Here is an 11,339-nt window from a genome sequence, read left to right on the forward strand (position 1 = left end):
ATTGTTATCATGTATCTGAAGACTGGTGTGTAATAAAAGTACATTATTATTACATTATTTCATTCACAGCCTTGATCTTACCTGGCCAGTTGTGTCAGGGACTCGGTCACATTCGTGGCAGTGTAGGCACTGACCTCAAAGAACATCACCTTGTTTTCCTACACAGAACATATGCACAGAGAGTCAAGAAATCAAACAAAGGCTACATTTACATTGCTACGTTTTGGTTTGGTTTTTGAGTTTTGAGCAAAAAGCGATCTCTGTGCACACAATTGTTTTTAGCTCCAGTAGAAGAACTAATCTCTGTTTAAACTAACACGCCCAAACCGCACATCTCATCAACATTCTCGTATACTGGGCATGCGCGTGCCGGGGTAAACAGGAGGCAGCATGTATACTCCACCCGTTGCTGGTAGTCGCCATGGTAACGTTAACAGCTCAGTCTCAGAGAACGAGACATCATGACCCTATCAGGCGGCGAAACATTGGTGTCAGTGTCGGTGTTGCCAAAGGTCTCCATTTGCGGCTGTTGAGACTGCAACACAACCCCCGGAGATTCCAAACCAAAATGGATCAGAAGTGTTTTCAAATGTCTCTGGTTTAGGGGCTCTGAAACGCCAGCACAGTGTGAATGCGAGATGTAAACGTAGCAAAAGATATTTGTTTTTAAACCAAAACTTAGCAGTGTAAATGTAGCCAAAAAGACCCACTGATGGTCATGATCGGAACTCTCAGCAATTGTATCTTCGTGTTGGGATCGAAACAGAATTAGGATTTTGAGCGAGCACATAAAATAGAACGATCCACAAGCTTTGAATTAAACTTACATAAGCCAGTTGCTCGGCTTCTTTGAATGACACCTCCCTGTCTCCATCCATGTCCATTTTGTTGCCCAGAAGGAGGATGGGGATCCCTTCTCCTGCTGCTTCCTGAAAAAAGAGCAATCCAATGATTTAGTGTAACCCTTTTTAACAGGAGACACACTGACATGTCACAGTAGTAAAGCCACATGCGTACATCATAAAATTAACATTGGCTCACTGTCATGGCTTACCGGGACACTTGAATAGAACACAGCCATTGCTATTGTTATCACCTGTGCTTTTCTTACTATAACAAGTTAAAATGTCTGCTGTAAAGAAGGTCTATATATAAATTAAAAAAAAAACCTTATTTAAGACTCAAAAGAATAGTGCAACATTTTGGGAAGACAAATGATTTTAAACCTGTAACTACTGAAAAGTATCAAGTCAAATAAAATACATGTTATATAAATCTTCCAACTCTTTACATGAAGGAAACTAGAGATGCAGAGGACTTGGCTGGGTCAAAGGTCAGACCTGGACATTGGTGAGCCAGGGCTGCACGGCCTTAAAGCTCTCCCCCACGGTGACGTCGTACATCACCACCACACCGTCTGCTTTGCGAAAGAACTGCTTGGTTATGCTGCGGTACCTGTGTCAACGACACAATTTGACTGTCACCACATTGACCTACTGAACACCACTACTAGTATTATATCATTGAAGTGCACCTAAACACTATTACTGAATTATTAGTATTAGTGTATTGAAAATATATTTATAAAAGTGTAACAAAAGTACACGACAATCCACTTTAACTGTGCGTATATTTCAACTAATCATACTTTTTAATAATATACCAATTCTACGTGAGTGTGTGTTGCTTTGTAGTGTACTTAGGAAAAAACACACTAAAATTACACTCAAAGTAGTATTTTCATTAGCATACTTATTTTAAAGTTAGTATGCTAAAGTACTACTACAGGAATAACACTCTTTAAAGTAGTACAGTAAAACACAGTTAATATATTTTTTAAGCACTTACATCTAGCACCAAAAATAAAGATGTGCTTCAAATGTACTTGATGTTTTCCGTATACTGCAAGTATATTACAGTATACTTAATTTTTTACCTGGGATTACCAAAAGACTTACTGCAACAAAATGTCCAAAAAACTGTCAGGACATTAAATTATTCATACTCGGTCTTTGTGTGTGTAGCACTTTGTAAATGATAATAATTTCACTACTACATCTATTAATTACACGTTTATTTTCACTTTACTTTTTCACTAAACTTGCAAACCGATGGCTTCACTTGAAAAAAAAAAAAAATAGAAACTCGCCTCTCTTGTCCTGCTGTGTCCCAAAGTTGCATGGCTACCTGCATATTGTCCAGGGTTAGTGTCTTCACACTGTAGTCAATACCTGATTAAGACACAACAAAGATCAATATATGGTGATAAATCATGATAAAATATGTGGCTACACGTCTCATATTTAATTTGATTTGGATTATATTCATGTTTGTTTTCACAGAGCAGCAAAGACAAAAACGGCCAATAGGGGGGTCTGGCGAGGCGTAAGACTGACTGTGCCTCATTCCAGAGGAGAAGGGGCGGGGGGGGGGACAAAGTGGAGATAACAAGGCTCGCGTGAGGATTGGGAAAGATGAAGACAAGGAGAAAAATTCACGAGAAGTGACATAATCTGCAGTACAATGTGTGCCAGGGTTCTTAGACAGGCAGTGTGACTTCACAAGCCCTTTCATGTGATGCTAAGTAGCCCTCCGATCTTCAGTGCAAGCATCCATAAACACACACATACTGTACACACACACACACACACACACACACACACACACACACACACACGCACACACTCGCACACACAAACACACGCCATTCGAATTTGTTCAAAACAGCCTCTGACACTTTTGTACGTACATGCAACCCAATATTATTACAATGTTTCTCTTCTCACCCACAGTAGCAGTTGTGGAGGGGTGGAAACGGCCCTCACAGAAGGAGCGTAGCAGGGATGTCTTGCCTACACTCGAGTTGCCAACCAGGACCACTTTAAACAGACGGTCCGGGGCAAACAGCGCTCCTTCTTTTGTCTTTTGAAGCAGATGGCAGAAAAGAGCAAAGACAGAGAGACAGACATTCATTTGTATTTGGTTCATTACCTCTGCAGGTAATAACACATTTTTGTTAAGATCAAAACATGTTTGGAGATCCAGAGCTGTGTGGACCTACTTGCTGCGTCTCCTTCCCGACCGGCTGTCCTCTTGGAGACATGGTCGTCTTTTTTGCACGGGTAAAGCGGGAATTCCTTGCCGGAGGGGTTTCTGCCGACACAGGGGCGTGACTAGAGGGTGGGGTTGTTGTTGTTTCAACGTCACTCTGAGCTTCCTCTTCCTCCTCATCGTTCACCTCGTCTTCCTCCTCACTGAGCTGGTGCAGCAGAAAGTGAGGCCCTCCTTGGAGGAGGTGGGGCAGGTGATCCTCCTCGATGGAGATGACACGACGGAGGGGCCATCCGTCCGGAGGGGCGTCCAAGGCTTCCTCTTCCAACCCGGTCTTCTTCTCGATTTCCACTTTCTTCGCTCTTTCTCTGTCCTTCCCCGTCACCCGCTTAGTGGCAACCATCTTGCCCGGTGATCTTTTGGCCTTTGCCTTCACATCGTGCACTTTAGTTGGAGCGGGGTTGGTGTAACCATTGGCTAAGCCCGAGTTTTTCCTTGCTGTAGGGCGTTGACATGTGGGGGCGCTAACATTAATGGTGGAGGAGGAGGGGCCGGTGATGGTGGTGTCATCCTCACTACAGGAGGAGGAAGCAACAAACACGATTTGAAGGTGCTCTATAGGCAACGCCTCCAGAGACTGATAGGACCCATCCACCAACAGTGGGGCTCTTTAGAAAACAGAGGAGAAACAGAGGATATACTGGGTCAAGTCACATGACTGAGATTCAAATCTTGAGGCCAAAGCACTCAAATGATACTGATTTTGGTCTCATCTCAACAAAACAAGTTAATTCAGTTGATTGTTGTACGTGTATAGAATCAGATATCCTCTGTTTTTCCTCCTTTGACACATGATTTTCACATCAAACTGAGGCAGAAATTCTTCTTTGTCACACAGGAAATACTCTGACGGATGATTTAAGTTAAGGAGTATTTGGGAGATACATGAATCACCTTCTTGTCGGCTGGCTGGTGTCATCAAACACATTGTCAAGGCCCGCTCTCTGTTTCTGCTTCTTACGGAGGGAGTTTCGAGGCTTATTGAAATGAAGGGGATGTATGTTTGTGTTACAGAGTTATTTTATCAATCAGGTGATGCCATGATGGATGCTGCAGCAATGCAATTAGATTAAATGTATACTCACTACGCCGCAGCATATGTCTCGCTCATCTTTTAAATGTTTGTTCATCTCCCTGGGAAAATTGAAAAGAAAGATGCATGAGAAAGATGGAATCTGCTGTAAAAAGGATGCATTGAAAAGCACCAGAGTTGTTGCAAAACCTTGAACTTACTCAGCAACCACGTGTGCGGTTTGCCAATTAGAAATTAACCAGAAGCCAAAAAGATTAAAACCAACTACTGCCCAGGTTTGATATGTGCTCATGGAATGTCCTGATTGTACCTGAGGAGATCAAGTTGCTTCATGAGACTTTGTTTCTCTCTCTGCAGTCCCTCAGTTACTCTGTACATTTCCCTGAAACAAGACAGAACTCACAATATTCAGCAGAAGTACAAGTGAGTATGTTCAATTTTATTCTATTCAATTTATAGTGTCAAATCATCAACAGGAGTCATCTCAGGACACTTTACAGATAGAGAAGGTCTAGACCACACTTTATAATATACAAAGACCCAGCAATTCAATAAAAAAGTTGTGTGTTTGTAGTCTTAGAAACCGAACTCAAGCATGTGTAATATACCCACATCTCTTTCTCCTGTTGCAGCTGGGCGGCCTGCTCCTGCAGCATGGCCAGCTGATCCTGGGCCAGCGCCAGGTCATGGCTGGTGCTCTCCAGCGCTCGGGACAGCTCTTCGTTGGTCATCTTCAGCTTGACGTTCTCCACGTGGCTTTCCTGCTTCTCACTGTTCAGCTCGAGGCACTGGAGCTCTAACTGGAGGGAGAGGGAAATATTCACAGGAATGAAATGCACTAATGCTGGGTGAGTGTACTTAAGGTGTATCTACAGTGGAAAATGAACTGTATGGCTGCTGTTTAAACCCCTGCCTACAACAATAATTGTTGTTGTTCCCTCTAGTTGACAATTATTGTTAAATGACTCAAGTTAAATGACAATTATTGTCAACTAGAGGGAAGGATTAATACCACACTTCACCATAATCGCAGGGATTCTGATTTGACTAACATTTTAGTGTATAATGTCTTTGTCAGATGTTTCAGCATTTTGAATTTGACTTTTACTTTACACCTAAGAATAGTATCCATCTTGCATTATTTTGCCAGGAGTTGCACCACAAAGCCATTTCTTGTTTAAATATAGAGTCAATCATTTCAAATGAATGTTGAATATCTACATGTTGTGTGAGGGGATGTTGTTGTCATTTAACTTGAGTCATGAGATGGCTTGGGAACAGCCTCCCATCCCATATTAAGGCATGTCCTACGACTGAAAACTTCAAATCTAAATTAAAGACCCTTTTTTCCACGTCTGAGGCTGCCTGGCTTCTGTCAAGCCACCTCCTGATCTGTATTTTTATTCCCTATACTGCTTTTAAGCCATTGCTGATTTAATTCACTCTTCTAACTTCCTTCTTTTTTGACGTTGGTTTTACCATGCAAGTTGTTTTGTGATGTTGTGTTTGTTATGTACTTTTTTACTCATGTAGCCTGCTGTTGTTTATCTATGTATCGAGACATATTTCACCCCATCTGCCCTGGTTGTAAAGCACCTTGGTTCAGCTTATGCTGTTTTGAATGTGCTATATAAATAAAGATGACTTGACTTGTAAATATGCACTTACTAACCCTTTTCTGCTTCTGGAAAATAAGTTCCAGCTCTTTCTCCTTTGAAAACAGCTGGTGCTCCAGGTCCTGGCTGCGGGACTGAAGACGCTCAGAGTCCTGCATGGCCAGAAGAAGAAAAGGTTAAAGGTCAAATGGTTAAGGAGTAGGCACATGATTAAGATCCCCTCCAGACATATACAAATTCTGCACAGTGAATGTCAAACATCCACGTTGCAAAACAATAAGCAAAATACATTTTTGAGTGGAAGGCAACTTTAAACATATCAACATTTTGTGCTGTTATTTTGTTGCTAAAGGAGATGTTGCTTTGGTGGGTTTTGTTTGTGTTTCAGCTCTTTTACCTTCAGTATCAGCCTGTCTTTCTCGTTTTTAATCTGCGCCTCCATCTCTTCGTATAAATAACGGATCTCACTGTCATGTGTTGCAGCCTTCCTGCACAGAGGGACGGCAGAGACATTACAATTATTAAGGTAACTGGTGAATAATTGAAAGACGTGGAGTACGACATAACATAATACATAGGAACAGAACAGCATTGTTGTCTAGGGTTGAGCTTAAGGCTGTATCTGTAATTACATGTAAATACTTGAGCGCACACACCTACAGACACACAGCAACTGAGCTTCATTTTTTCAAAAGAATACTGAGTGGTATTTACATTCCCTCTGACAATTGTTAAGACCCAAACAGCCAATTAGTAAAGTCTAGAGGAATAACAAGCTGTTACACAGTACCATGCAGTGCCATGGGAAAACTATGCATGTTTTACAATCAACATTAAAATCAATCTATTCTCTGCACACAGACACCTGCAATTTGACGTTCCCTTCAAATATGTTCCTCGTGAATCTATGAAATATGTTGATCATGACATATAATATATACTGTATATATTGCTTTTCATACCCCCTGAGGCATTGTTTTAATGGATTTCCAAAACAGCAGAATGTGGTCAGACTTTACAGCGTGCCTCCAGATTAGTGGTCATTTGACATGGACAAAGGGGTCGTTCTATATAGAATTACAGGTAAATCCGTGCAAACAGTCTCAGGCTGTAATGTAAACACACACACACACACACACACACACACACATACACACACACACACACACACACACACAGTAACACACACACCGTTGTATCACAGATCCTTCAGGCGACTAATGACAGAGAAGGATATTTGCTATTTGTGGTACATAAAGTACAGTACTTAAACACTTTAAGTGTGGGAACCAATTTAGAAATGTGGCCTTTTTAACCCAGGATCCAACCCCTCCCCCATTTCATTCCCTTTCTTCCTGTTGTCCTCTGATTTGTTTTTTAATTCCATCTCTCACACTTGGCAAGAAAAAAAGAGTACGACACCACAGTTGAAGGGAATACTCTCTTTATGAGTGCATGTGTGTTCTGCCGTACTACCTCTGGAGGGCGCTCTCCATCTCTTTCCTCTCCTGGTGGGCATCTTTAATCTGGTGGGTGACCCTCGCCAGGAACTCCTCAAAATTGGACAGGAGGTGAGGCTCGTCTCGCCTGAGCTGGGCCCAAAGACTGCGCACCTCGCCTGGACTGGAGAGGAGGAAAAGGAGAAGACATAAAGAGGGTTTCTTTTATCAAGTATGAATTTTGGCAGTCAAGCACAAAACACACCAAAATACATACTGATTAAAGACTAGCAGTGATAACACTCACTCCTCAAAGACATTACTGGCCCCCAGGCTCTCCAGCAGCATACAGAAGTGCCCCTCCTCCTCGTCAACTCCTGACAGCTTGGCTTCCCATTGGCTCTGATAAAGGGCTTCCTTGGCCCTAACGACAAGGCCAGGGGCCTGATTTTGGTCATCGGTCACAGAGATCCTCCGGCCATGCAGGAACTGACCTGAGATACACCCACACAGCATTTTTAGATCACCTTAGTAGCTTCTGGACATTAGCTTTAGCTTGACGGTAAATACAATTTCCAAAACATACGGCCATCTTTCCTGTTTAGCACTTGTGCAAAGGCACTTAATGCTTATAATTTTAAAGCGGGACTTTGTAACTTTGGAAAAAAGAAATAACATTTTTTTCACACAAATAAAAAGGTGAATTCATAAGTAATAAAACACACCTTTGCTTGATATAATACACTTTTTGCTGCTGCAGCCTTAACTTACATGTATGACCAGTAGCTTATGGTGGCTTACTGTATGTTGCAATTGTTAGCAAACTTTAGATAGATGTTGTGTAACTGACATAAGTGAGTTCAGTGACATTATGACCCTTGTGTTACTGTTACACTATGTTTTAGCATGTATTATTGTCCTTTAATTTTCACTTGTAGCTAAAGTGGCCTCTGTTCATCTAAAATTACAGTCTAGCTTTAAACATTTATAGACTTCAAACCCAAAACGAAGGGCATGACATGCATTTTATTTTCCATGAAAGCAACTATCTGAATTACTTTCTTGATGTTCCACAGCACCATAGTGTCTGTGACGGATCAAAGTAAGCTGTATAAAGGCCTCTGACGGCAGGATACCTACTGAATCCAGAGGAGAATGCCTCCAGCGTGAGGTAACCAGTGCCGTCTGTATCCAGAGAGTCAAACACATCCTCCAGCTCCTCCGCAGACAGAGGCAGCTCTCTGTGGAGCCTCTGCCAGGAAAACATAAACACACAGGACATTTAAAATGCTGTCGTACTGAACTGAACAGTATTTATCAGCAATACAAAACATGAGCCACAGTTGTCCCTATGGATGTGGTTTGGAGTTACATTAGAAACCATTTAAAGTAACACTAGAACTAGTATCTAATCAATAAATGTCACCTGCAAATTCTGAGCTATACTGTCATATCTGGCTCTGTATTGTTAGAACTAAAACACACCTAGCGCAGAATAAGCACTGGCAAAAAGTGGCTGCTTTATGTGTCACTGAACAAACCTTTTCTTGGAAACCCTCAACACTAACAACAGCAACAAAAGACATGCTGCTCACAAGGGCCCTGTCCTAATTAACTGACAACACAGCTTGGACATTATTAGCGCTTTGAAGAGGCTTGAGTGTATGGTTTCTGCCAGTAAAATGATGTGTGTGTGTGTTTAAGAGTTAGATGAATCTATACTCATTAACATTTCCATTAATGGTGCTACTCTGCCACTTCACCGGCTGTTCCAAGCGTGTTGAGTGGTTGAAGAGCTTTCTTTTACAATGGTGATATAACATTAAAAAAAAATAATAATCTCAGAATCAAGCGATAATGGCAGCTGTGGCACTAAGTGTTTCTTGCTTGCCATTCACATTACAGCACCACAGGACACTTAATTGTGCCACAGGTAAATGCGTGTCCCCTTCGACCTATTGTTCTTCTTAGCGGAGGCTTAATGCATTCACAGAGCATCAGTAGATTTTAAAAGAAAGAATGTGAGACTTCAAAGAACGAGTGTGACTAGGAAAAACAAACCTCTTAAAAGAGAATGTGTGTGCTTTAAAGTAGAAATGTAGAGCTGAAACAAGTAGTCCATTCATTAATTAGTTGATTGACAGAAAATTAAATGGCAACAACTTTGGAAAATAAAAGGCCAAAATGTGCAGGTTCCAGCCCCTAAAATGTGCATAATGTATATGTTTTATTGTCTTATATGATAGTTAATTGAATATCTTTGTGTTTAGAACAGTTTTTTTCAGACAATTAAAGCATTTTCCACATTGCAGCTCTTAAATCATGCCATCGGTATCTCTCCTGATAAACTGGACATGTTAGATCTCCAGTAGTGTGCAGACTTTGCAAATGCTCCATCCAACTTCTCTCTCTCACACTCTCACACACACACACACACACACACAGCTTCTCTAACCCTCATATCGGTGCGGGTAATGAAGCCTTTGCCCTCCACATCGCAGGTCTGGAAGAACTCCTTGGTCTTGTCCAGCAGGGCGATTTGACCCCAGTCTGAGCGCCTCCTCCCTGGGCTCAGGCCGAAGCCGTTCACCTTGCCTTCCTCCTCCATGTCTGGGATTCTTTAAGGAGCAGCACGGTGTGTTAGTTGCATGTACTTCAGTTGCAGTCAGGACTGGAATCAGACATCAGGCCTCCTCACTGGCCCTGTAGCCTATGCTCTGGGGCTCTTACAGTCACCATGACGACAGAGACAGGAAGTAGCATCAGATGATGAGATCACTGATAACTTTTTGTGGCTAATACATACACTCAAAACAGGTTGCAGGTCCTGTGAGACAGAGAGGAAACAGTACAAATACACTTCTTAGCTGAAGCTGACATTTTGAGAAAACTAGTGGGAAAATGTCTGGTTACACAAGTGATCAGAACATTATTGCAACAGTACCACATTTTTACTATACAGTACTTCCCTTTTCTAATAATCCAGGAACAAGTACCTCACAAAGGTATGTAAACACAGTGTAAAGGATTATCTTAATACCCAGCCATATAGAACACATGACAGCATAATGCCTGCAAGACTGCAGGAGCCAAGAGGCAGAGTCACAGCAAAAAATCGGAGCTATTATGTATCGCCCAACAGTGGTTTCTTGTTTTGTCATCACAACTTCATGATGACTCAAACAAGGTTTTAAAGTACTGTCTTATTTGCTGTTAAGAGCCAGGGTACAGTTTGTAAAAATATGAGAAGCAGATAATGTGATTTTAAAGTCAAGATATGTGAACTAACCTATTGTGATGGAAAAGTGTGTTTTATTTGTTGGTAAGATGTTGGGTTTCAGCTTTGCAGCTAGACATTAAATACATTACACTCCTCTTAGTATCCTCAAAGGACTTTTTGAACACAAATACATTCTCCTCTATGCACAGGCCTCAACTGTGTTACCCTTTGCAGTATATTGCTGTAAAAAAAGTTAGAATCTTCTAAATATGCAGTATAAAGGATAAGGAAAGCATTGGGTCTTTCTTTACAAAAAACAAAACTTGTGGTAAATTCTTTCTGCTCCCAACCTTCCTACTTTAACCAGATACACAGTTTTAACATAATTAAAATGAACTACAAATGGCTTTAATGTCCAGAAGGAAAGGTCTTACCTTTTACAAATGATAAGCACAAGAAAGTGAAGCCTTTTTCCGCTCTCAGTATCAACAGAGCAGCGGCCGCGCTCTGTGTTTAGGAAGTCTCGCCTCAGATGAATGTTAGACAAGTCATTCTGCAACCATGTGATGTCATGAGGAAGCAGCCGGAGGCTTTAGCAGCCTGTGTTCACACATTGCTCCCACAGTGAGAGAGAGGGTTGCAGGGTGAACTCTCTTCAAGCTGGCTACATGTTTATATCGCCTGTATCTATGACGACAGCAGACTCAAGACCACTAGTATGTTGAATGTTAATGTGTTATTGAAAAGAGGTATTCATTAGGAACAAAAAAGCATTATGTTTTGGCATTAACAAAGTTGAATTAGAAAATGAATGTCATTTTTAAGGCTTTATAATAAAGGCAAAATGAGTTGACTACGGATGCTACTTTACTGATTATTGAATGATTGTTTTGTGTCATGGTTATTAAGCTACAACTGAA

The 11,339-nt window shown here is 41.4% G+C and overlaps 1 protein-coding gene across 4 annotated transcripts in view; it reads right to left on the reverse strand.

Moving 5' to 3' along the window:
* cracr2ab (calcium release activated channel regulator 2Ab) overlaps window positions 1–11,190 on the reverse strand; it is a 28,372-nt gene extending 17,182 nt beyond the window's left edge. For 2 of the 4 annotated variants that reach the window (XR_004107457.2, XM_031313722.2), the window contains exons 1-17: window positions 10,854–11,190; window positions 9,655–10,026; window positions 8,340–8,451; window positions 7,507–7,693; window positions 7,237–7,383; window positions 6,158–6,248; window positions 5,817–5,912; window positions 4,757–4,944; window positions 4,455–4,526; window positions 4,197–4,245; window positions 4,006–4,088; window positions 3,062–3,719; window positions 2,787–2,922; window positions 2,150–2,231; window positions 1,341–1,455; window positions 828–929; window positions 82–158 (exon numbers count right to left, since the gene is read on the reverse strand). Coding sequence is in view for 2 of the 4 variants with exons in the window: in XM_031313722.2 (XP_031169582.1) it covers window positions 82–158; window positions 828–929; window positions 1,341–1,455; window positions 2,150–2,231; window positions 2,787–2,922; window positions 3,062–3,719; window positions 4,006–4,088; window positions 4,197–4,245; window positions 4,455–4,526; window positions 4,757–4,944; window positions 5,817–5,912; window positions 6,158–6,248; window positions 7,237–7,383; window positions 7,507–7,693; window positions 8,340–8,451; window positions 9,655–9,807 (2,348 nt within the window). In the remaining 2 variants the exon portion in view is untranslated. Of the gene's footprint in view, window positions 1–81; window positions 159–827; window positions 930–1,340; window positions 1,456–2,149; window positions 2,232–2,786; window positions 2,923–3,061; window positions 3,720–4,005; window positions 4,089–4,196; window positions 4,246–4,454; window positions 4,527–4,756; window positions 4,945–5,816; window positions 5,913–6,157; window positions 6,249–7,236; window positions 7,384–7,506; window positions 7,694–8,339; window positions 8,452–9,654; window positions 10,027–10,853 lie in introns of those variants that run through there. The other 2 variants (XM_031313723.2, XR_004107458.2) reach the window with 2 other exon arrangements.
* Between the last annotated feature and the right edge of the window lie 149 nt (window positions 11,191–11,339).

This window comes from Sander lucioperca, chromosome 20, assembly GCF_008315115.2.
Source record: "Sander lucioperca isolate FBNREF2018 chromosome 20, SLUC_FBN_1.2, whole genome shotgun sequence".
NCBI classification, from domain to species: Eukaryota; Metazoa; Chordata; class Actinopteri; order Perciformes; family Percidae; genus Sander; species Sander lucioperca.